Source organism: Aegilops tauschii, chromosome 3, assembly GCF_002575655.3.
Source record: "Aegilops tauschii subsp. strangulata cultivar AL8/78 chromosome 3, Aet v6.0, whole genome shotgun sequence".
NCBI classification, from domain to species: Eukaryota; Viridiplantae; Streptophyta; class Magnoliopsida; order Poales; family Poaceae; genus Aegilops; species Aegilops tauschii.
The window spans coordinates 5,720,258-5,747,350 of record NC_053037.3 but is presented as its reverse complement, the minus strand read 5'-3'; the positions used below and the strand labels follow the sequence as shown (position 1 = coordinate 5,747,350).

General features: G+C 46.2%; 1 protein-coding gene across 1 annotated transcript; it reads right to left on the bottom strand.

Moving 5' to 3' along the window:
* Positions 1–66: 66 nt before the first annotated feature.
* LOC120975459 (uncharacterized) lies at positions 67–2,512 on the bottom strand. The gene is made up of 2 exons (XM_040402034.2): positions 676–2,512; positions 67–600 (listed from the first exon to the last, which is right to left on the bottom strand). The coding sequence occupies exons 1-2, from the start codon at positions 2,335–2,337 to the stop codon at positions 67–69; spliced, it is 2,196 nt and encodes a 731-aa protein (XP_040257968.2). The 5' UTR covers positions 2,338–2,512.
* Positions 2,513–27,093: the final 24,581 nt, after the last annotated feature.

The following is a 27,093-nucleotide window of genomic DNA, read 5'->3' as shown; positions in this document are numbered from 1 at the left end:
ATGCAGCGCGGCGTCACACAAACAAGCAAACGGGGGCATACTAGAAACCAAGCAAGGAAAATAGAATCAAGTAACCGGCGGCGGCGCGTTTGATTTGGCCGTGTCAGAAGCCTCCGGCGGCATCTGCAGCTTGTCGGCCAAGCTCTTGGCCCCCTTGAGCGAGAGCACGAGCCAGACGAAGGAGAGGAACTCCCCGCCTTCACCCAAGCTCTTGGCGTGCAGATAACCTCTGCACATGCTCGCCGAGTAGCAGAGCATGCCCAGCCACACCCGGTACATGAGCATCCACCGCGCCGTCGGGTCCCGTATCTCCAGCAGCTCCTTGGCGAGCTTGCATGCCTCCAGGATGTGGAAAACTTCTTGGGACGTGATACTAGTGTCACACTGCCCATGTCGGTCGGAGGCAGCTGCTCGGTCCAGTATGCTGGCAATGAGCTCATTGACGTCCTTTTGGCCTAACTTTTCCTTGTTCTTGGACAAAGAGGAGGATTTGAGTTCCTCCACGGCTTCGGAGATGAGATGGTGCCTGCTGCCGGTGAGAAGCATCTCGGGGTTGAAGTTGAGCAGGTGCGCCATGTAGTTGGATATTGCAACCGTGCACTTGATATGGAGCCGTAATGCCGGGTCCCTACTATTCCTTTCTTCTTCTTCTTCTTCTTCTTGTTCTATTTCCGCTCTGCCTCCTCCTCCTCCTCCTCCTCCTCCTCCTTCTTCTTCTTCCTCTTCTTCTTCTTGTTCTTCTTCTTCTTCTTCTTCTTCTTCTTCTTCTTCTTCTTCTTCTACTCCTTCACCTTTTTCTTCTGCTCCTCCTCCTCTTTCTCCTTCCTGTCTACCATCATCATCGACCAATGTGGCACCGTCAATGCAGCGGAAGCAAAGATCGGAGGCCATGTGCCATAGGAGGACACTCCGGTCGAACGAGACGCGCAAGCTTTCTTTCATCTCCTCGCCACAGTGTCCTTGCAGCTCCTCATTCAGAGCCCAGTTGTTGGAATCCAAGATCCTGTAACTGGCAAGGTCGCGGTCTTGAGCATCCACCAGATCTGCGATCACGGTTTGTGCCACCTTTTTGTACAGCTGACCAAGTTGAGGCCTGCAAGAAAGACATCCCCCCTTGCAGTTGAAGCCCATGCGCCTAGCACACTTGTATATCCACCCGATGCTCTTGTCACCTTCCCGAAGCGCCGCATCGACGAGGTTATAGCCGGGTACCGTCTCGCACAGGGCTGGGACCTTTGTCATGAACATGAGCCGGTACAGCAGCTGCCGGATGAACACCGCCAGGACATCCAGCGCCGCGGTGAGGCACAAGATGATGTAGGTTATCTTCACGTCGGCGCGCCGATACGGGTGCTTGTCGCTTGCCGCGAATAGCGCCAGGGCGGCCATGTGCAGGACAGGGACCACCAGCAGGTGGTAGAGCAGGTAGAGAGGAGTGACAACTACGGTAGCTCTGGTGTAGATGAAGGCGAATGCACTGCGCAGCCAGCGCGGCAAGGCCTTCTCGGCGACAGGTAGAGGCGGCAGAACATCCTCCACCTTGCTAGCCTTGTTTCGTGACACCAGGTCCTTGGCAGCAGCTAGCAGTGACATGTCCGAAAGTACCATCAAGACCTTGTCTGCCTCCGTCAGGGCCACCACCGGTGGTTTTTGCTCCTTCTTCCCGCCGGCTCCTTCTTCTCCACCACCGCCACTGCTTTGTGGGGGCATCCCGGTGAAGCAGTTGCTCTCCTCGAACAAGAAGAACTGGTTGACGCGCTTCCTCCATTTGGAAGGCTTCTTTGTCCCTTGCACCCAGGCCGACACAGCCGCCAGCCTCTTGATCTTGGCCCTGTTGAGGGCCAACGGCTTCTCGCTGAAGCTGAGGACGCCGACGACGAATAGAAGGACCGCCGCCGCCAGTATCTTCCAGTCACTGGAGCTGCGCCACGACTTGCAGAAGGCGTAGAGGGCGACTGCGACCTGGGACACCAGGGTCACGGTGTGCCTCGTCCACAACTCATTATCCTCGATCTCGTAGCCGGTCATCTCCTGCTGGCCGCCGAGGTGGATGAGGAGGACGGGGGCCCAGAGGACCTCGAGGGCGCGCGACTGCTCGACACCGCCGCAGTTGCTGCCCCTGGCGTGGCGGTTGAAGAGGGCGGCGAGCGCGTAGATGGCCAGCGCGTCGCTGGAGATGTAGGCGAGCCAGATGCACGTCCGGAAGACGCGCGGGATGGTGTACTTGCGCATGGGCGCGGCCAGCAGGAGGAACCACTGCAGGCCCAGGCTGCCCAGCACCAGGATGCGCAGCTGCCAATCGTCCCACCATCGCACAACGCTCCAGATATCAGACATACCGCTCCAATCACTCAAGGTACGTACTGGATCCAGGGCACTGAAACAAGAGTGTAGCTAGTTTCAAGGGTTGGCGTTCCATCTTATTTGCGTCGCGCATGCATGCATGCATCTTGTCAAAGCCAAAAGAAAAAGGTTAAAGGGAATGCTACGTAAAACATAAAGTCGACCCAGGTGCCATGATACATGTGATACTGTGGATACAGTGTGAAACTGTGCCATGATACTCCCGGCCCAGGGTGCATGCCCCTTTGCGTGTCCACGGTCATATTCTACGGCCACGATACATGTGATACTGTAGATACGCTGTAGAAACAAGGCTGCAGCCTGGGGAGTGGCTTTGCGTGTTACGTAATATTCGAAGCCCACACGCGCGTTAGCTAGAGATCCAAACTTACCACTAGACACATTTGGTAAGCAATCCAAACTATTCAAAAAGATTCGAACACGAAAACTTTGCATGTACTACTTGCACTGCGCCTTATTGTGCCGATAACTATACCGACTACCAATCACTTGAATATGCAGTCGGTAATTACCATTTGACCTGAACTGATAAAATAGTTCCGCCACCTCGGAAATCAATTATTTCCAAGCCTTGTCGAGTGTCTTCTTAACACTCCACTTTTTTATAATGGAAAAGGTAAAAAGAAGGAAAAATGAAAATAAGCGGGAAAAGACACATAAAACTGATCAAAACGGCTCTTTAAAACTGACACAAAAAATGTTCCAAAAACCAAAGAAAAATTGCCCCCGCCCTTGACTTTACTGCCCTACAAGCACTGCAAGAAAAACCAAAGAAAAACGGCTCCCCCCTTCCCTTCAATCAGAGCCAGAATTCCACCCGGTGCCACCTCAGCCGTGCTAGCAACACTTGTACCATCGCCATCCATATGCAGCCTCTTCCTCACCGTTGAGTAAACGTCCATGAGTCCTGCCTCATTCTTGCTCGGGCTAGTAACAGAGTCAGCAACCTCCGGATAAATATGCTCCTTCATAGTGCCCATCCCAGCCTGATTCATCACATCAACAGGTTTACCACGGCCCGACGATGAGCCTCCCGGAGCCCTTGCGAACTGATCCTCACGTGGTCTGCTTAGCGCATCTGCATATAGCCAGCGATCACATTTTTTGCTCTTTTCATCATGCACACCATTACCACACTCTTTAAATTCATGACCAACCAAACCATCCACACTACAGAACCTTGCTAACTTCTCATATCGCACAAAGTAGACCTGGCATTCCTTTGCACAGACTACACTAACAAATTTTGTAAGGGGCTTCCGAACATCAAGCCGCACACGAACATGAATATAATCACCCCATGTATTCCCATTAAACCTCGTATCAATAATCTCACCAGCATCCTACAAAAAATTATCCACAATGCCTCTCTTACAATAGCCATCGGACAACTTCTGAATTTGAAGCCAGATTTGCATAAACACAATGCTCATGTCCTCGGTCTTGCTAAATCTGTCGTGCGGACGCATCAACACTACCCAACAACCAAGGGCCTTGATCCATCATTCGCTCCTAATCGCCCAAGCAAGACGGCTACACCATGAAAAGATTTGGTCTGATAGGGCGGAAGCATATCTGCTGCGCCGGACTCCATGCATCACACATGTCTCGATAGAACGCGGCCTGACTAAAAGTTTTTTCATATGAACCGCTAGCTGGGGCAATCCATTGCACACTCTTCTTGATCTCCGGATCATCCTCATGTATCACCAAGTCATCAAAAGCTTCATCATTAAGATGCAGCTGCTCGAAAAAATCAACCAAATTAGTTTTTCCGACAGTCGTGCCACCGCTATTCTCCGATTGGGCATCCGCTGCAGATGTCATCACTCTCAGGAAGGACGAGGGCGAGAGGTATACTTGATCGCGGGACTCAATCCATCTGTTGAGGTCTAGTTTGGGAAAGAGAACACACTCGTATGAGGACACACTCGATCAGGTTGATAAGTCGATTAGAAAAAAGATTCGGTCGCAAGAGGAAATTAGGGCAGATGACTCGATCGGGATAAGGACGTGCAGGCGACGAAATCGGAGGAAAAAGACCCTAACCGTGAGTCAGGGGAATTGATATCGTGTCTACTCTTGCATATGTGGGCACTCTCTTATTTGTTTAGACTAAACTTTTTAACTTTTCAACATGTGGTATTAACTAGTACAATTTTACGTAATAATGGTACAAGTAAGTATTAAGATACAATGTGTTATTATATATATTTAATATTGGGTTTGGAAATAAAATTTAACTAAATTTGAATGATATATCACATGAGTTTGACTGAGTTATTTCCTACTCGAGGCATCACTATTTTTTTGGTTTAACCAATTATTTTAGATCAGAGAACCATAGAAAAGAAAAGAAAATGGCATATATCTTCAATGCTTAACTTGTGTAGATCGGAGAACAGTAGAAAAGAAAAAAAAATTAGCGTATATCATCAATGATTAACTTGCGCCACTTGGATGGATTAAAAGCGTATGTTGGCATCCATGTCTATTATAGTTTCGTGAAATATCATAATAGAGAGAGATATAAAGTTGACCGAGGATTCCAGAATGCATGCTTATATATTTTGTGTGCTAGTAAATAAAAGGATTAGTTATGTACATATATACTATATAGGAAAATTTCAAATATGATTAGTATCCATGACTGGTTTGCACCGGAACATGCTTGTTGTATATTTTTGAGTTTGTGTGCAGTGTCAATCCTGGAAGTATCTGCCACAGTTAGCCTGAAAGCTTCTGCATGCTTACAAACGGGGCCATTGCACTAAGCTCGTGATTCTTTCTTCATCGCAACTGGAGTAAACACCACATAAACACGCACGAGGAAGTCCACACAGATGCCTATTCGGGTCATCCCATGCCGCCCGTGTCACCGGTCAGACCACTCGTGAAAACTCAAGATCATGCACAACGTCTGAAGTTGAAAAACTCGTGTACTACCACACATGAATCAATCATGTCGCTTGTCGTCCATGTCATTAGACAGAGCGCTCATGTATCGTCATGATCACACACATACTATGTCGAGCTGATCCCAAGAGAATCATGCATGGATTACAAGACGTTCACAAGATAATCTAAAATAGATCATTCTGGCCGAGAAAGGTCATCATAACTGGGCAGTGCGTGCGAATTGGTACAACTTTCCAAAAAATTTATATGTCAGTATCATATTTGAGGCAGTCTGTTACAAAATAATTTAAACCGCGAATAACAGTGTATTGGCAGTGTGTATCCGGCCGTTGGGGCCCGCCTTTCATGTGCTGACGTGGCATGTTCTTTTGCAAAAAAAACCTTTACTTTTTATTTAATCACATATATCCCTTGTTTGCCAAAAAAGGTTCCTGCCAGGAAAAAAATACACGAAAATTAAACGCGCACGGGGCGAGGATTCAAACCTGAACCATGGAGTTCGCTACGTGCCGTCATTGCCAGTGCGCTACTGCATCCTTTGGTTCGTTTCATTTTTTTTCGTATCTCTTTTATCTTTTCTCAGATCTTGGGTATTCTTTGGGTCGTAGCAGTGTGCATATCGTATATAGAAAAAATTACACACACACACACACACACACACACACACACGCACGCACGCACGCACGCACGCACGCACGCACACACACACACACACACACACACACACACACACACAACTAATGTAATTTTACGTTGGTGTGCAACGATGCAACTAGTAAACGGTTATGTGGTCGTGAGGTTTAGGAGCGCCCACTCCGCCGAGCCGTTCGCCACCGCATGTCCGCATCGATTCCCCAAACCTACCTCCGCCGTGATCGCCCACCCTCGCCTCTCCTCGTTCGTGGCCGGCCACCCTCGCCTCCATCTCCTCGCCACCCCTGCCTACCTCCTCTCATCTCGAAGCCGAGAGCTCCCCTGCACCTCCCCCTTTCACCCAACTAGGGTTTGGACCCCGGATTTGGGCTAAATGGGACGGTGGTGAGACGATGTGCCTGGTGGAAGAACCTATGGATTGACGGCCAAAGCAGAGTGGCTGGTGCCTGGCGATAAAACAAGCATGTATGGCGCATTCCTGTCGGGTGTCAACTTCGTAGTTGAGGCTCTCCTTCCAGGCCAGCAAGCAACACATCATGGTATGTGTGACCCTTACGCCCCTCTTTTTTTTTTTGACGGTCGAGTAGAGGCATCGATGTGCACCACCACCGGCTCAGCCTCGACCCACCTTGCCATAGCATTCGGGCGTGGTGCCACTGAATTGTCCGTGTCCTTGCTTCATGGGCATTCTGAACCCTGCTGCACGTGCTTCATCCTAAACACACGAGGGTTTGCGCCAAGGCCTCCATCACTGTCCTGAGTACTCTGTCGCTACTTGTGTGTCATTGTGGTTCTATTTACTTCTACTATATGCATTGGAAATACAAGGGACTGATGTATTGGTAATGTAGGATTGTACTGTAGATGTTATCTCCATTATTTTTGGTCTGTTTTTGGTTTGGACAAAAGCATAGTCAGGTTGGACAAAGAAGTGAGAAAAGCTGCAGTTAACTAAAGTAAATATAAGTTCTTACAGTGCCTAGTTGGACTGAGCCAAATTAACAACATTCAGGTTTGTGTGCTTCTTTGAGATATTATATTGTCTCTGTTTTTTGGTGTCAAATGCTTGCCGATAAGATCTACATGTAAACATAATTGGCTAACCCCAATGCTCAGGAGAAGATTGATGTATTTTTTCCTTTGGTAATTATTCTTTGTTAGTTTCCTTGAATTTTTGGAAAATGTTCATTATGACTTTGGTCTTCCAGGAATGTTAAGTAGGAGTACATAAAAGGCTTGACTGGAAAATTAGAGTTTCACACCTAATAGTTTCTCTCCCTGTTTGCTTGACATTGCGAATGATAAATCAACATGTATGCAATATGTTGATGAAATTATTTGTGCCTCTCAGATTGTACGCTTCTTTATTTATGGTGTCAAATAGTGCATTCCGCCAACCCTGCTCACCATGTCATCTTCCTTGTACTTTATGTGGATCATGGAGATGTTTCATGGGTGAATATTCAGTTATGTATGTCGATGCATCTTGATTTCTAGGTATTAGTTAATACGTATTCTAGGCTCTAGCAGGCATATTTTTTATTTGGTTGTTCAGGAAGAGGCCCTATACTATTATTATGTCCTTTTCTAACTAAAACTGGAGCTCCCATAATGAAACCACTTTCTAGGATCTATTCTTGTGTGTACACAACATAAAGCTCCTTGTGCAACGATCTAGTTGTTCTACTTACCGATCCTATGTAAATATAGCTTCTGTAAAGTACCTCATTTACATTCTTACTTGTTATGCTTAATTTGTTGCAGGATCCATCAAATCGCACGATCATACTATGTGGCTCAAGACTTAAATATATCTTTGGCTATGAAAACGTAATTTCTCTCGGTGTTTCAGAGATGCTGTCAGAGCATCTTCTCAAGCAAGGTAACAAGATCTAAGTGGTTTAGTTATTGACTTGCTCCCAAGAAGATCGTCATGTTTGTCTGTCTTGCACTGTCTATTGACAGTGCCTAGTTTTTTCCGTTGTTGCACTGTAGGAGTCTAAAGATATTTGTGAATCCAGTACAAGTTTACTTTACTTGTTAGTGATATCGGGTTCTGCTAACTACTTGTTTTGTTTCATTTAGCACAAGGTGTAAGTTTGCTCATCTAATTGAGTTTCATACTTTGCATGCAGATGAAACATGGCTGGACTCTAGTTGGTCTACATCCTGTTGTCTGGAGCTGATGAAATGGCAGAAATTTGCCGAAGTTATTAATTACATCTTTTGATATCCAAAAGACTGTTGTACTTACGAAAAAGGGTGTAGGCTAATCTCTTCACTGAAGCAATGAAAATAAATGGTAGTTCTGCATTTTGTCTACTTTATCTGATGAGTTGTAGGCATGTATAGACGTGGGTCGTCCATATATACTGTAGTCTATCTCCCGATCCAGCTTCCTGCCCTTCCATTCTGCAAGTAAACGGTTTGATGTGATCTGATCAAATCGTGGTGGCCACTCTACAGCTGAGTAGTGTTATTTCCGTCCAGAGATAAAGAGAAGTGATGCCCAGGTCGAAGCCCCCGTTCTCCGTGGGTTGAGCGCGAATGAGACCTGGTGCTAGAGCTAGAGCATCATCTCATGTAGAAACAAGAGAAGGTAGCAGTATCAAGCAAGAAACAGAGATGTGTTCCAAGAAAACAAAAACTAGAAACAAAACAAATAATTATGGAGACAGCTACAAACAGGAGATAGAAAATTTCTTCTAAAAAAAAATGCACCGTCACTGATGTTTCAGCCGTTTGTTTTATATCTGTTAAAATATGTGAACTACGGAGGCATGCATGTTGTAGTTTTACGATTTGTTTCTTACGGTGGTGCTTTTGGTGCGGCTAGGTTGGTTCCTTGTCTCTACGGAGGCATGGGTGTTGTAATTTTACGTTGCAAGACTTCGTATCTTACGATGGTCATGCCGTGCAACACTCTTGTACAGGTTGTACTCTGCGCCCGTAATCTTACGTCATTGTGCACAGTAAATTAACTCTCAAGCCTTTGTTCCTTACGGGTACGCACCATGCATGGTTTGGCTGGGGTGAGGAATAATAATTCGTCACCCAGGGTGACGAATAGTGTGTGTGTGTGTGTGTGTGTGTGTGTGTGTCAATAGTGTGTGTCACCCAGGGTACGCACCATACAAATACACATCATACATTAAGAAATGTTCAATATATATACGATGAAGGTTTTTATAATACACAAAAAGTTCATTGTATATTTTTTTTAATATATATATTGAACGATGTGATCAACATTTTTTAAAAAACGATATGCTTTTGCAATATACGATGAACTTCAGAAAATACGATACATTTATAGTATGATGCAATGAACATCTTCCTAATTATACGATGCAGTGAACATTCTTTTAATATCGTATAACCTTTTTTAGTATCATATAACATTGATTTAATATGACATTTTTAATATACACATTTTTGTAATATACGGTGAACTTTTTTGTAAATAGGGAAACACAAGCAAACATATATGTTCGGACAGACGACATATAAATTTTCATACACTTTAGACATGTCCTTGCCTTTTTGGCTCTTCCATATTTTGTGTATATGTTTTTTAAAATATTGCATACTAAAATGTTCATTCAAATTTTAAAAATGTTGACACTTCAGAAAAATATCGCATAATAAAATGTTCATTGTAAATTTAAAAAATGTTGGCAGTATTGAGAAAAGGTGCTATGTATATTATACAATTCTGCATGCTGTTATGATCTATGAAAAAGGGTCCTACGTATATTGTATATTATATAGTTATAGTCACTGCCATAACTGTATAATATACAGTATACGTAGATATCTGATTTTTTTAAATATACTATAATTTTTCGATATACTATAAGTTTTTCAATATATGTATTGTGTTATATAATTATAGTCACTGCTTATAATGTTGACAATATACATATTGTATATTATTTGTATAAATAATTAAATACACATCCTATATTGTATATTAGGTAATTATACAATATATACGCGGTGACTATAATTTTTGTAGGCAGTATAATATATAATTGTAGTCACTGTCCATAATGTGCATAATTTTTTAATATACGATACGCACACTGCATACGGCCCGTAGAATACCTAAGATCTGAAAAAAGATAAAAGAAATCCAAAAAAACACATATACAAAAAAAGGAACAATAAAAAAGCGAGGACATGTCAATAGCAATAGTATAAAAACATGTGCCTGCAACTTGAATAAAGTGTCGCAGTGGTGCAGTGGTGAACGCGCTTTCGCTTCAACGCCCCGGCGGTGGTTCGTATCCTGGCCTCGTGCTCTTGTATAGCTTTCGACTATTTTTTTCCTTGCACGACCCTTTTTTCTGCAAACAAGAAATAGATGCGTGATTAAATAAAAAGTAAGGGTCTTTTCCGCAAAAGAATATGCCATGTCAGCACCAGATACACTGTTATACGCGGTTTAGACTATTTTGTAACAAACTGGCCAAACATGATACTGACATGTACTCCCTCCGTTTCAAAATAGATGACTCAACTTTGTACTAACTTTAAAGTTAGTATAAAGTTCATTCATTCATTTTGAAACGGAGGGAGTAAAAATTACGAAAAATGATACTAATCCGCACACACTGTTCTAATTGTGATATCTCAGTGCAATTAACTCAGGAGAGAGTTGGTTTAAAAAAAAACTCAGGAGAGAGGTTGCAGCTAGCTGCGGTGTTGCGCCGGATGGATCACGGATTCATCATGCATGCATGGGCTCTGTCGTCCTACAGTGTCGTCCCAGTGTCCCCGCCCACACGTGTGCTGTGCCTGCTTATTAGTGCTTACTCTGCCCTGCCCATGCTTATTGGTTTCTCTGGCCAGACTGATACGTGGATTGACAAGTTCAAAGTTTCTCAACATAGCAAAAGGCTTTTGATCTAGCACTGGCTCATTCCGATCGGCAGTCAGGATTGCGTGCTCAAGCTTTAGTTCACAGATGCGAGTATATATATATATATATATATATATATATATATATATAAAATACAATTTTTGACCTATATTAGTAAATCAATATGAATGTAACTATTTGTATTTCAAATGTAATTTATTTATGAAATGATTGTAAGATTACCTCGGGTGGAGAATAACTTATTGTGCACCCTGGGTGATGAATACTAACACTCTATATATATATATATATATATATATATATATATATATATATATATATATATATATATATATATATAAAAGAGGGGCCATTTCACGAACCCTGGATTCTTTCAAACACGGAAGAGGACATTCATATACCGCACACATCAACCGTGATCCACTTTTCTGTCCATGTCATCTGCCTAATCATAACGTCAAAATCAGTTTGACAAGTAAGCATGATCACATCATCACAGGTTGATCCCACCCGAGAGAATCATCATACTGCGATCAAAATGAAATAATATAAATGGTCTCATCAGCTTTCTTCTCAAACAGAACACAAGCTGCTGCAGGTTCTCGCTCAACCATCTTCTGAAATTACAGTGCCAAAACTGTTGTTATCAGCCATTTTCTTAACGTTCGGTGCATCCCATTTCGTTATTAGCATCAAATATGGCTGGATACTGATGTCCCATGGATGGCAGACTGGCAGCTGAACCCCACCATACATCCTACCAGATATCAGTCTGTCTCCCATATGCAACTCCCTAAGCTCTGTCCAACAGATATGACGGCTTTGACTTTGATCAGATATGCAGAAAGAGGCAGAATAAGCAGCCTTTCTGCTCGCATGACAGATTCCATTCTGAAACTTATATTCGTTCCTAACGATACCTTATCACATGCCATCTCCCCTGTCTCCAATCTCCGCCACCATTTGCACAACAAAACTATAACATTAAAATATTTCTAGGTTGTTAATTCCGAGACCACCCCTTTTTTCTAGCCCTACATATATATTCTAAGCCATCTCACCATATGAAATAACAATACATTTTTGTATTCCCCTGCCAGAAAGAGTGTCCTTGTAATCTGTTCCAGATTTTCAACGTTAGTCTTTGGCAATCTTTTCGAAATTTTTAACATTAGTCCTTGTAATATGCCAATGACACTATTTTTTTACCACATGATGACTACAGTAGTGCTCATAATCTAAAATTTGTTCTTTGTTTATTTGAACAAATGTCTAGTTTAAAAACTATTTTTTCAACGTTAGTCTTTGGCAATCGATACATGGGCGTATGGTAGGTCGGAGCATTTTGGCATACAAGCCTTGATCAATTTTAATTTACAAGTTGTGCCAAATCAACGATAACTAATATGAACCCACCCAAAAAATGATGAGTAATATGGAACGCCGGGAGTACTTTCCAGCCACCTAGTATCTGTTTTAATTTCTCTTCCACTTTTTTTTTGAAAAGGAGGAAGGCCCCCGTCCTCTGCATCTGGGCGATGCATGCATCCATTTTATTAATTATTTATAAAAGACCTTACAAAGAAATACAACAGTAAGTCTGAAGCCACCGTCTAGACAACATCTGTCGCTACTCCTATCCAGTTGATGAAGGGATGCTGATTGTCCGGGCATAATACCACAGACCTCGCAGCCAAGCCTAACATCTAAGACCCGAGGCCCCAACCTAGCCACTTGCCGGGTCTGGGGCACACACTAGTCCGGCGCGCTCTCAGAGGCCGCCGACGCCAACTGCCACCGCTCCATCTTCACAGCTGTACTGACGCATCAACCTTGCTCGGTTTAGCTGTCGTCGACGCCACCATGGCGCCCAACAGCACCAACTCCCTGCGCGCAAACAGCTGAGCACGTGTCGCGTTCGCCACTGATACACCTCAGCACCCTACTGCCAAGTACCACCAGCCGACACAGCTTGAAGTCTTTGGAACATCTGTCGTGCGTAGCACCTGCCGGTCAGGCATGACTTGACATCTCCACCGAAGCTCTGTGCAAGACGAAGCCGCTCCACCTCCTGCCTCTGTCTTCCAGCGCCTGCTCCACAAACGATGCTCCCAAGAGAGAAACAACACCGCAGTGCCGCCATCGTCCGACCTGGAACACTAGATCCTAGGGTTTCCCCCAGAGCAGCACGAGTGGGTCGACCGTAGTTACACGACAATGCCTCCATCAAGGTAACGGCGTAGAACGCCGCCATCGCCTGCCGTCGGTTCGGTTTTCACCGGCAACCATGTCTCCCCAACTCGCAGCCGAGACTAGATGATGGATCTCGAGATCCGATCACCAAGCCTCTGGCCGGCCACCTCCGACGAAGAAGATGACACTAGTAGAAAAAGGGTCAAATGTGAAGTACATTAGTGCCGGTTCGATTTTGAGCTGGCACTAATGTGTCCATTAGTGCCGGTTCTAACGGCTAGCCGGCCGCTCTCATTAGTACCGGTTCGTGGCGAACCTTTAGCACCGGTTCGTGCCACGAACCGGTACTAAAGAGAGTGGTGTCAGGATGTTGTCAGTCTGGGGGCCCTCCAGCACCTTTAGTACCGGTTCGTGGCACGAACCGGTACTAAAGGTCGTCGTACATAAACCCTTCATCCACCCGAGCTCGCTCTGTTCTTTCCCTTTCCCCTCTCCTCCTCTGTTCTTCCCCTCTTCCTCTCGAGCTCATCACACATTTTGCCCAAAATTTGTCAAGATTTGAAGGCCCCCATCCATTCAAATGATCACAAAGGTTAGCAACTTTGTCCTTTCATCTCTCATTGCTAGATTAGCTCTTGCAATGCTTTGTATAGTATTTGGGAGGAATTATGCTAGTATTTGATTTATATGCAATTTGAGGTCAAAAATAACACTTAATTAGTTTGCATATGTAGGTGTGGTTTACTTAGAGCCTTCTAAATCTCCGTCGTCACCACCGTCGATCGCCCGCACCGTCCCATCACCGGCACCACCTAGCTTGTGGTGAGCCTCTTGTTCATGAATGTTTTACATTACCAAATTAATGTTTGTGTGATTTGGATATATAGTTACTCGTATAATTATCTTACCCGTACGTTGTTTGTTATACATAGTGCCATGGTTTTGATATCCGTCCCCGTCGGCCCTCGTCCTTGTTATGATTCAGATGTGGTATATTCTCTTTTAAAACTAGTTGTTGCATTTCGTGTTTATGACAAATTATGCCTATCAAGTTGACATAGATATTTTTATCTAGGAGGTATGTGAACCGGAAATTCCAACCGACCCTATTGTCGAGCGGTTAAATTTAGTTGAAAGTGAAAATGAGTATTTGAAAGAAAAATTGAAAAGAATTGAGGGGGAGAAGATGGAATTGGAGTTGCATGTTGCCGATGTCGTCGATGATCACAAGATCAAGATGGAGGAAATGCGCTTGAAGATTAGAAAGATTAGAAAATATGCCATTGATAGTGAGGCTTGGTATTATTATGCTGTTGGATCAATTGTTACCTTAGTTGCGATCTTGATCGCATTTGTTGTTGCATTTAAATGCTTTAGCTAGAGAGTTATTTGTTTGTTGCATTTAAGTGTTGTATGAACTATATATATGTATGAACTTGTATTAATTTGGTCTTTTCAGTGTTGTGTAATGAAGATGAGCCGACAATGGATGTATGATGACCGATGCTCTCCCGAGTTCATTAATGGCGTGCATACTTTTCTGCTTGCGGCTGAGGCAAACAAGCGAGCGGATGGTTTTATGCCCCATGTGTTGTCTGTAAGAATGGTCACAATTACTCTACGTCAAGAACCATTCACGTCCACCTGTTTAAGTCCGGTTTCATACCCCACTATAATGTTTGGACCAAGCACGGAGAAAGAGGGGTTATGATGGAAGGGAATGAAGAAGAAGAGGACGACGACAGCTATCCTGGCCATGGGTTCCCTGAATACGATGATACAACAATGGGGGAAGAAGCTGAGCCGGCAATGCGGGAAGAAGCTGAAGAAGAGGCATCAGATGAGCCCGCTGATGATCTAGGTCAGGCCATTGCCGATGCAAAGAGAAACTGCGCAAGTGATTTGGAGAAGAAGAAGTTGCAGCGCATGTTAGAGGATCACATGAAATTGTTGTACCCGAATTGCGAAGCTGACAAGAAAAAGTTGGGCACCACACTGGAATTGCTGCAATGGAAGGCAGAGAATGGTGTATCTGACAAGGGATTTGGAAAGTTGCTGGTAGTGATAAAGAATATGCTTCCAAAGGACAACTAATTGCCCGAGAGTACGTATGAAGCAAAGAAGGCTGGCTGCCCTCTAGGGTTAGAGGTGCAGAAGATACATGCATGCCCTAATGACTGCATCCTCTACCGCGGTGAGTATGAGGATTTGAACGCTTGCCCGGTATGCGGTGCATTGCGCTATAAGATCAGCCGCGATGACCCTGGTGATGTCGAGGGAGAGCGCCCCAGGAAGAAGATTCCTGCCAAGGTGATGCGGTATGCTCCAATAATACCATGGTTGAAACGTTTGTTCCAAAACAAAGAGCATGCCAAGGCGATGCGATGGCACAGAGAAGACCGTAAGAAAGACGGAAAGTTGAGAGTACCCGCTGACGGGTCGCAGTGGAGAAAAATCGAGAGAAAGTACAGGGAGGAGTTTGCAGGTGACCCAAGGAACGTATGGTTTGGTCTAAGCGCAGATGGCATTAATCCTTTTGGGGAGCAGAGCAGCAACCATAGCACCTGGCCTGTGACTCTATGTTTGTATAACCTTCCTCCTTGGTTGTGCATGAAGCGGAAGTTCATTATGATGCCAGTGCTCATCGAAGGCCCTAAGCAACCCGGCAACGACATTGATGTGTACCTAAGGCCATTAGTTGAAGAACTATTACAGCTATGGAATGGAACAGGTGTACGTGCGTGGGATGAGCACAAACAGGAAGAATTTGACCTAAAGGCGTTGCTGTTCGTGACCATCAATGATTGGCCTGCTCTCAGTAACCTTTCAGGACAGACAAACAAGGGATACCGCGGATGCACGCACTGTTTGGATGATACCGACAGTATATATTTGGATAGTTGTAGGAAGATTGTGTACCTGGGACATCGTCGATTTCTTCCGAGCAGGCATCCCGTAAGAAAGACTGGCAAGCATTTTAAAGGTGAGGCGGATCACCGAACGAAGCCTCGCCACCGTACTGGTGCTGATGTACATGATATGGTCAAGGATTTGAAGGTAATCTTTGGAAAGGGTCCTGGCGGACAACCTGTTCCGAAGGACGCTGACGAACGCGCACCCATGTGGAAGAAGAAATCTATATTTTGGGACCTGCCATATTGGAAAGACCTAGGTCCGCTCCGCAATCGACATGATGCACGTGACGAAGAATCTTCGCGTGACCCTGCTTGGCTTCTTGGGCGTGTATGGGAAGACAAAAGATACACCAGAGGCACGGGAGGACCAGCAACGTATGCACGGAAAAGGCGGCATACATCAGGGTCAGGCCAGCTACGCTCTTACCAAAGAAGAGAAGGAAATCTTCTTTGAATGCCTGCTCAGTATGAAGGTACCGTCTGGCTTCTCGTCGAATATAAAGGGAATAATCAATATGGCAGAGAAAATGTTCCAGAACCTAAAGTTTCATGACTGCCACGTGATTATGATGCAACTGCTTCCGGTTGCATTGAGGGGGCTTCTACCAGAAAACGTTCGATTAGCCATTGTGAAGCTATGTGCATTCCTCAATGCAATCTCTCAGAAGGTAATCGATCCAAAAATCATACCAAGGTTACATAATGATTTGGTGCAATGTCTTGTCAGTTTCGAGTTGGTGTTCCCACCATCCTTCTTCAACATCGTGACGCACGTCCTAGTTCACCTTTGCGAAGAGATTAACGTTTTGGGTCCTGTATTTCTACACAATATGTTCCCCTTTGAGAGGTTCATGGGAGTCTTGAAGAAATATGTTCATAACCGTGCTAGGCCAGAAGGAAGCATCTCGAAGGGCCATGAAAATGAGGAGGTCATTCAGTTTTGTATTGACTTTATTCCTGACCTTAAGCCGATTGGTGTTCCTGAATCGCGGCATGAGGGCAGACTGGATGGAAAAGGCACGTTGGGAGGGGATCAAAAAATATGTATGGACGGGCATTCTCTCACTGAAGCACACTACACAGTTCTACAGAATTCCACCTTGGTGGCTCCGTATATGGAGGAACACAAGAATTTTCTACACTCCAAACACCCGGAGCAGTCTGACGACTGGATTACACGTGAACAAACGAGGACTTTCGCCGGTTGGTTGCAGAAACGTGCCATGCATGATGGCGATATTGAAGATGACCTGTACTCGCTGTCCCAGTTACCATCTTCGAATATAATGACTTTCAAAGGGTACGAGATAAATGGGAATACATTTTACACGATCGCCCATGATAAGAAGAGCACCAACCAAAACAGTGGTGTCCGCTTTGATGCAACAACCAACACGGGAAAGGAAACATATTATGGTTACATAGAGGACATATGGGAACTTAGCTATGGAGGTGGTTTGAAGGTCCCTTTGTTTCGGTGCAAATGGGTCAATATGACACGAGGCGCGGTAACGGAAGACCCGCAGTACGGAATGACAACAGTGGATCTCAACAATCTTGCATATGCAGACGAACCATTCGTCCTAGCCAATGATGTGGCGCAGGTTTTTTGTGTGAAAGACATGTCTACCAGGCCGAGAAAAAGAAAAGATAAGGAAGCGAATGGATCATACGATGAGCCAAAGCACCACATAGTTCTTTCAGAGAAAAGAAACATCGTGGGAGTGGATGACAAGACAGACATGTCAGAAGATTATGAAAAGTTTGATGAAATTGCTCCATTCACAGTGAATATTGACCCGAGCATCCAGTTAAATGATGAAGATTTTCCATGGCTACGGCACAAAGGGACACACGCAAAGAAAAAGTTTCACACCCAAAGATCTGGGATGTGATCGGCTTCACTATCATCACTTTCTTCTGTGTTTCACACCTAGGAGGGAATCTCTGTAATAGTTAGGGTAGTTATGTGTTTTGGCATTTGAAACGCGAAGAAATTTTATGTGCAAACAAATTATTTCATGCATTTACTTATTTTTTCAGTTAAATGACCCTGAAATTGAAAAGCATTTCAAATGAACTCAGAAAAGGTTGAAAGTTGGCATGGTATCATAATTTCACCCACATAGCATGTGCAAAAAAGTAGAGAGGGTTACGGCACAAACTAGATGCACTTCGTGTACAAAATGGACAATCTCTTTCGAAGTATCAGGGTTTCGGACGAAAACTCATCTGTTACAAAGGCATTTCATTTTTTAAATAACCTAAGCATTACCAAATTGAATATAATGATAAAACACACTAATATTAAACATAAGAAAAAAATAATCCCTGAAAAATCTATTTTCAAAGTTAAGTTATTCACACAAATTTCAAATAATTCAAAATTTAAACTATCCAAATTTGAAAACTACCGGCACTAACAGAAAGTTTGTAATTTTTTATAACTAAAGCAAAAATATTCACAAAGAAACTCTAAATACAGCAAAAAACAACTCAAAAATAAATAAAACTAAAATAAACAAAGCAAAAAAATTAAGAAAATAAAAAAGCCCGCCTACTGGGCCAGAGCGGCCTGCATACGACTAGAAACACAACGTTTTGTTGGGCCAGGATGCAGGCCCGCAAAGGCCCATTAGGCCAGAAGGCAGCAGAGAACAGGTAGGCATAATAGGCCTGCTTTGGAGAGGAGCTCGAGAGAGCTACCGCACTGGGGCTTATAAACCAGTGCGGACGCCCCTCGGCTAGCGAGGTGGGACTAAACTTGCCGCACCGCACCTGTGCCAGCGCACCCCTTTAGTACCGGGTGATGGCTGCAAACGGTACTAAAGAGGCGGTCTTTAGTACCGGTTGTTGCCACCACCCGGTACTAAAGGGGGGGCGCTTCCCGCCGCTTGACCTGGCCAAAACAGACCTTTAGTACCGGTTGCTGGCTCCAACCGGTTCTAAAGGTCCATCCTATATATACAACACTTGAAAAAAATTCAGTTTCCCTCTGTTTCTTCCTCTCCGTTGACGACACGCCGCCTGCCCCGATCGACGCCGTCGCCGCACCCGACGCGTCGCCGCCCCGGCCGTCCCCGCCCCTCGTCGCTGCCCCCGTCGCCGTCGCCGCCCCGGCCGTCCCCGTCCCCGTCATCCCCGTCACCGCTCCCCGCCCCGTCGCCGTGCCCCGCCCCGTCGTCGCCGCCCCGTCCCGTCGCCCCGTCGTCGTCGCCGCCCCGTCGTCGCCTCGCCGGTGAGCTAATGCCCCGGCCGCCATGTCCACACACACACACACACACATTAGTTTTTTGTTATAAATTTTAGTTATAGAAATTTTTCTGTTTTTTAGTTATAGAAATATCTATAGAAATGTTAGAAATTTTTCTGTTTTTTAGTTATAGAAATATTAGTTATATAGAAATGTTATAATTTTTTTTCTTCTGTTTTTTAGTTATAGAAATATTTATATAAATGTTATCAATTTTTCTGTTTTTTAGTTATAAAAATATTAGAAATGTTAGTTATATAATCAGAAATAATGTTAGAAATTTTAGAATTAGTTTTAGTTAGATGAATTAGATTAATGTCAAATTGTTAGAATTTGCATATAGAATTTTAGTTATCACAATCCAATCATTTAAAAAATATTACTTTTTGCGGGCATATAGTATTTGTTCTCGACGATATGCCCGGCCCGCATCCTCGCCGTCGACCCGTTCGCGACGACGTCCTGCTTCAGAGCACCCATGTCCGGGACTGGGCTCCGCCGGGCTGGCACTTGAAGGTGCTACCTGGAGGGGCGCGCCGCTTGGTGAGGAACCCGGCCTCGGGTCCCGTCGTCGACCCTGATCTCCTTTGGTGGCGTTCGCGTGGGCCACATTCGGTGCAGAGGGAGCCGGCCCCGCCGGAGGTGGTGCGTCGCCGTGTCAGGGAGGAGGACGAGCACGTCTATCGCTACATGGCTGCTATGGACGTCAAGTTCTCCAATACTTGGCAGGTTCTTTGGGCAGATGACCGGAGATATGATCCTGTGATGGTTCCTTCTCTTTGGGTGTCCACCGCCCGCGCCCCAGGAACCGCGAGTGGCGTAGATTCTTCTGTAGTACTCGATCTTTATTAGGTACCTAGCCAGTGATGTATTCGATATATAATATTCGAGACGATGTATTCGAGATTATATATATTATTCGAGACGATGATGTATTCGAGATTATATATTAATTGAGACGATGCATATATTATGTACTATATGATTCAGTTTTTCCTTATTGATTGCATCCATGCATTGTAATTCAAATACTGAATTGTTTTATATTTCTTCTGTATTAGTTAAGTAAAAGCTATGGCGGACAATACCGGCAGAGAGAGAGAAGAGGAATTGTTCGACATCATACGCAGCCCTCGCAGGCTAGATGATCTGAATGAAGCAGATGACGGCTCCCAATATCTGAACAATACCGGAGAGGGTGATGAAAAGATATTCGATCTCGACGACCGAGCTGATGAAGTCATGAACTATGATTATGATTATGATGACACAAACAATGTTTATGATGACACAGACAATGTTGATCTTCAAATAACAAAGACTACCGGCGAGGTATATTTATATAAGCAGGCATCTGGTGATCATCACATGTTTTTTTATTTGAAGATATATTAACGAATCGATCTTTCTTCTTTCAGCCCTCCGGATCGAGCAAATCTGCTTCTACAGACAGCAGGACAAAGCGAGGCCCGGGCAGAAAGTTGAAGGAGGGTGTAAAGTACAACATCGACTCCGTCAAACCTAGTGGCGAACCCCTCACGCCTAAGAACATTGCGAACAAGTGGACTCGTCAGTGCGGAGTTCTTGTGAAGGACCAACTCCCGATCTTCATTCAAGAATGGAAAGAGCCAAAAACTAAATGTCCAGGTGTTACTTGGGTCAACAACAGAGCAAAAAAAAACCCTTTGGGAATCTCTGATGGAACATTTCGCCCTACCAGATTATTTCACTGAAGCAGATGTGAAGAAAGTCAAGGGCGCTGCTCTTAAGAAGATGGCAATTGCATTCAACACCCACAAGAAAACTGTATGGGCCAACTACCTCGCTACAGAAAGGAAGACTCCAGAATTCACGGGAACACTGGAGAAGAAAAGAGAACACTGGGCCGATTTTGTGCAATTCAAGGAATCAGAATTATCTAAGGAACGGTCGATAAAAAACAAGGCCAATGCCGCAAAAAAGACACAGTTCCATAGGCTGGGTCCAGGTGGCTACGCGGTGGGAATGCCTAAGTGGGATAAGTCTGAGCAAGAGATGGAGGATGCAGGGGTCACTCCGGTTACTAGGAGCTGGCCCCCAGGTGCAGAACTTGGTTCTATGCGCATGGGGGGGCGTTGGACCCAAAGACAGGCCTGGTTTCGCAGAAGGAGCCGAACAAAAGATACTTGACGCAATAGAAGAAGCTCGAACGGGGGCGTTCACGCCCAACAGAGAGAACGACGAGCTTACGCGCGCCCTGGGAAATCCTGAACACCCGGGAAGAACACGAGGCAAGGGCGTAATTCCCTGGTATGGAGGCTTTTTGGAATGGAACGACGACTACAGGTCCCGTGCAAGAAAGAAGATGGAGGAGGAGAAGAAGAGGAAGCTGGAGGAGGAGCAGAGGAAGCACGACACAGAACGCCTTCAAGGCCTAGAAGCTTTGCACGCGGACTTGGCACTCAAATTCCAGCGGCAGCAACAGCAGATCGACTCACTTAGCCAGGAAAGGGGGTCTTAGCTGCGGGAGCAGCTAGCGGATGATCGTCCAGCATTGGATAGCACCGTCCCATCCATGCCGAGAAGCAGCGTTGGTTCCGCCCCGGGCGACGCACTGCTGGATAGATACCCTGTAGATGACATCACAGAGAACACTAACTGTGAGCTACACTACAAAATGAAGAACATATCCGTGAAGGTGGCGGACGCCGTTGCTTTTACAAATCCTACCGAAGCAACCTTTCATTGCAACGCGATTCCAGCGGGCTATGCTCGTGTCTTGGTTGATGACGTGGTGGACCACTATTCAGGGCTATAGCTTGATATTCCTGGAGGTGACGACGAGCTTACACTGGGAAAGGCCATACATCGTATCATCCTATGGAGAAAGGATTGCATCATCTTTCGAAGGCCACCGACACCGCGTCAGCTGACTCCTCCTCGAAGTCCGCCACCGAGTCAACAGACTCCCGCTCCTCCAAGTCCACGAACGCGTGAGCCGACTCGTCCTCCAAGTCCGCCACCGTGTCAGCAGACTCCCGCTCCTCCAAGTCCACGAACGCGTGAGCCGACTCCTCCTCGAAGTCCGCCACCGTGTCAGCAGACTCCCGCTCCTCCAAGTCCACCAATGCGTGAGCAGACTCTTGCTCCAACTCAGCCACGTCAGCCGTCTCCGCCGCCTCAGCAATCGCACAAGAGACACGCTGCAGCTATGATGCGTAGCGGTACGAGTCGAGGTAGTGCAGGAGGTACATGCGGAGACAAGCGATATAAATATGGTCCAAGCCTTGCTCCTCTTCCTCTGAGGCCTTACGACATGACCAAGGAGCAAAACGAAGCCGTAGTGCGGGCCGAAGTGGACGCCCATTTTGGACCGACACCGGCACCGCCGCCAAGGGAGAAAGTGCCTGAGGAAGTTATTGACCACTTTATTTGTATGGCAAGAAAACCAGCTCCCAAGCCTGTTGACTCAGACTATGAGCGCCAAATCAGGAAGGCACATCGAGCACGACTACAGAGAGAAGCTAGCTCGAGCTCGAGCCAACAAGCAGCTGTCCAAAAATGCGGGAAACCGTTCCCCAGCTGGGAGAACAGGCAGCACAATCGATCCCCCCGCTTGTTGTGCCAACAACACATGAGCATACGCGCGCCCTATATATATGTGGGCAAACCGTTAACGTTTCCCAGCTGGGCAATGTGGTAATAATCGAGGAGCATATAATGCAGGCTGAAATGCTCAATATCACTGTTGGACAACTCCTCGAAATCGAGCCCATGTCTCCGCTTAGAGAGGAGGAAATAAAACAGGAATATGTCCGGGGCCAACCTTTGGTCGAGCCAGACGAGATCAAGAACCTCCCAACGAGAATGTATGAATTGCATCGGTGGTACATGAATGTTACCAAGATTTCCAATCGAGAGTCCCTCATGGTGAATGTCAAGGAGGAGCATTACTTCCATGAGAAAGCTGTGTCCGTTGAGTATTCAGAACTATTTCACTTATTCAATCAAGATGCACTCGACAAATCTATCGTCAGTTGCTATTGTCTGTAAGTGATTTCTTTCTGTAATTTAAGTCTCAAGCTAGCTGTAGTGATTATTTTGATCAATCTATCATTACCTGTAATTATTCTCACTATATTCTTTTCTGTGGTATTATGCAGGATGAAGATGTACGAAATGAAAAAATCTGGACGCTATGGCATTGGGTTCATTGACCCAAATACCATTAATGAATACACATGGAATCTTGAAACTTATCGAACAAGTTTAAAGGAAAGCATGCTAGAGTTCTTGAAGCGCCTCAATACCAATGAAGATATACTACTTCCTTACAACTTCCTGTGAGTCACACTGTCTTGTACTACAAATTCTGTTTTTGCTTACTGTGCACATGCCCGCTTAATTAAGTGTATAGGGTTTAGGGTAGTTGATTAGTGTTGTGCACATGCCCGCTTAATTAAGACATGCAAACGTGTGCGCATGCAGTTACCACTGGATCTTGGTAGACATTAAAGTTGAGGAAGGAAAAGTTGAAGTACTGGACTCACTACTTCAAGAAGAAAGTGACTACTCCACCGTGAAGGGGATAGTCAATAGGTAATTTCAATCATTATTAACTATATCTCGGCCTATTTAGGTTCGTCATTTTCTTATATGAACTATTTAATAACCCCTTTATTAATTTTCTTTTCCGGCGGGCAGGGCTTGGGCAAAGTTCATCAAGGTGACTCCAGGAAAATGGAGAAAAAGTTGTTTTGGTATCGACCCAAGGTAAGTAATTAATAGTACCAGCTAGCTAGCTAGCTACCATCTCTTTAATTCTTGTTTCAATATCATTAATTAATTATCATGCTTGATTAATTATTACCTGATTAAATTCAATTCTCGTAAAATCCATGCAGCAGGCGCCGGGGCGTGATGTGTGTGCATTCTACGTTTGCGAGAACATTCGCATGATGGCGTCCGAAAGGAGCAAATCTGATAGACAGCAATGGGTACGTTTCACAGAACACTATTCATGATTTTTACATGATTATCGATATTGATCTCCTTCTTAACAGTTCCGTGACGTGCGGGAAAAGCTCCTACCAACAGAGCACATACGAGCACTTCAAGAGGAAATAGCGGGATTTTTGCTCGACCAGGTCATAGATCCCAAAGGAGAATACTATTACCCGCTACCGCCCCCATGAACCACTTGTCATCGTGCTCCGAAGGCACCAAGACAACATGTAGGAGAAATTGTATATATATACATGTGTATGTGTGAATAATTAATGGTGTTGGTTGTGAGACATTCGATGATATATATTTATATATATATGCGGTTGTACGTATATATATATGTAGTATCGTAAAATACCAGCAAACAAAAAAGAATTAAATGGAAAACACAAAATTAATGGAAAATAAAAAATAAAACCAACCCCCCCTCCCCAAACATTTAGTACCGGTTGGTGTTACCAACCGGTACTAATGGTCTACCAGCACCCGGGCCTGGCTCGTGCCATGTGGTGGCTCTTTAGCGCCGGTTCGTGCCGAACCGGTAGTAAGGGGGGGGCCTTTAGTCTCCACTCTTTAGTGCCGGTTGTAGAACCGGCACTAAAGGCCCTTACGAACCGGCGCTAAAGCCCGGTTCTGCACTAGTCTGACCACCACCACTAGCCAGCGAGACGACGCGAGACGAAGTAGGGCGCTGCCAGCGTGCGTCCTGGCCAGCACCACCGGCACTAGGCCCGTCTGGGACCACGCCCCATGGCCTAGAGCAGCGGCAAGCGCTAACACGACGGGGAAGCAGACCCGAAGCCCAGATCCGGCCCACCCACACGCGGCCAAGTGGCCACCACCAAGCGCCGTTCAGGGGCAGCCCCGCCGCCGTGAGGGACGCCGCCCCACGGGCAGCAGGCGCCAGCCACCGGCGGACCACCACCGCGAGATCTGCGCGGGGCAATGGCGAAACGACGAGGACGCCCCGCCACCACCTTCCCTGGGAACACGCAGGCTTCGCCAGTGTCCCCTCCGGCGGCGGCGAAGCAGGGGAGGAGTGGGGAGGGGAGGCCGACGGCGCGGTTAGGGTTTGCCCCGTGCGCCAGAGGGCGACATGTAACCTGTCGCCACACACAGCCAGGCACTCCCCATGCGTATAATGATAACCAGCCTGAGAAAATTCAGCGTACAAACTGGATCCGTTGACTTGACTGCCTGGTGATTCTTTCTTGGTCTTTCATGGAGGAACACCAATACATGCATGCAAGAGGAAAAACCCATACCACCTCCTCCCCTCTTACTGTCAATCTCATCGGACAACTCTACAATCATCATGATCACACAATCTCAATTTGGAAAAAGATCATACCACACACGGACATAAATCATGCATGATCGTCCATGTCGACAGGCAGACCGCTCATGTAGTCATGATCACACCGTACATCCATCTGCATCTGACCCAAGAGAAACATTCATGGATCGCAAGACGATCACAAGGATAATCTAAAATACTCCCTCGTCCCAAAATGGAATTGATACTATGATAGTGTAAAAAATGATCTTATATTCTGAAACGAATAGATCTTTATGAGAAAAGATGCAGGCCAGGTAGCATCGCATTCTATGTCGACAAAGATGGAAGAGGAATACATGCAGGAGGGTGTGCTCCATGGACCCCTGCTTAATTAACTAGGTACAACTAATCCCGCCGTGGACCCGGCCCTGTGAACTCCAACAAGAGTTCTAACCTAGAGTAGTTTGGTATGGGGAGTATGCCAGTATGGTACTAATACTAGTACGTGAGATGTTGGATCACTCGGTTAAGTCTCTCATGCATGCAGGCCCACACGCCATGTGCTATAGTGTTGCATGCACCAGATCGATGGACGCACGTACGGCCAAAACGACAGCGCCTGTGTGGTCCTTGTGCACTGCCTGCCTGCATGGACCCTAACTTCTCATTTGATGATTTCTTTCCGTATAACAGCCATGCATGAACGGCTAATCAATCACGCTGTGGGCACGCACGCACGCCCGGACGCACGCACGCACGCATGCAGCACAGAACTTGATTAGTCGAACCACCTCAGCTGGTTTGCTAATCAGCATGCAAGAAAACCACGAGCATCGGCCCCCGCGTCGCTCCTCAGGAGCGGCTCGGGCGGAACCCTAGCAACCACCCCCGTTGCCCCCTCCACCCCGCCCCTCCTCCGCCGCCGCCGGCACGCGTCGCCGGGCAAAGTCCTGGCGGCAGCGGGCTTTGTTCCTCGCGTGGTGTGGGGTCCGTTTTTCTGCTCGTTCGGTGGTGCGTGCGCAGCGACCTTGGCTGCTCTCGGCGGCGCTCCGGCTCGTGCGGGCGGTGGGCTTCGCGGTTGTCCTGCACCCCTCTGGATGCGGAACCTAGGCGGCGGCGCTCCATCGGGCTCGCCCCTGATCTGCCCCCGCTTGGGGGTGCTGCCGCGTGCGCGGCCAGATCCGGCCGGGTCCGGCCCGGATCCATTGGGGGCTGCCCCGTTCCTGCGCCGTTGCTGCAGATCGGGCTTCCCCCACTGGCTTTGTGTGGGGGGAAGCTTTTGGTGGTGCTAGCTGGTGGCCGGGAGCTTCCTGGTGTGGTGATGGTCGGCGTGGTGCCGGGCGACGCCGTTGGCCAACTCTTCTCCTGTCTCTCGACCTGCTCGCTGGTTGACGGTTCCTTGGTGTGCAGATGGCTGCCATGGACGCGGCTTGCTCCCCACGTGGGGTGCGGCCGGGGGCGGTTGGGAGGGTCTCCTTGTCCTCATGTCGGCTTGGGTGGGCGCTTGTCCGTCGAGTTGCGTGAGATTCATGGCTTCGCTGTGGCGGCCATGGATGCGGCTTCCTCGCATCCGGGAGGTCCGTGGCTTAGGGGTGGCTGTCTTTCCCTTCCTGTAGGGCTTCGTCCTCGTTGGTGTTCTTGTGGT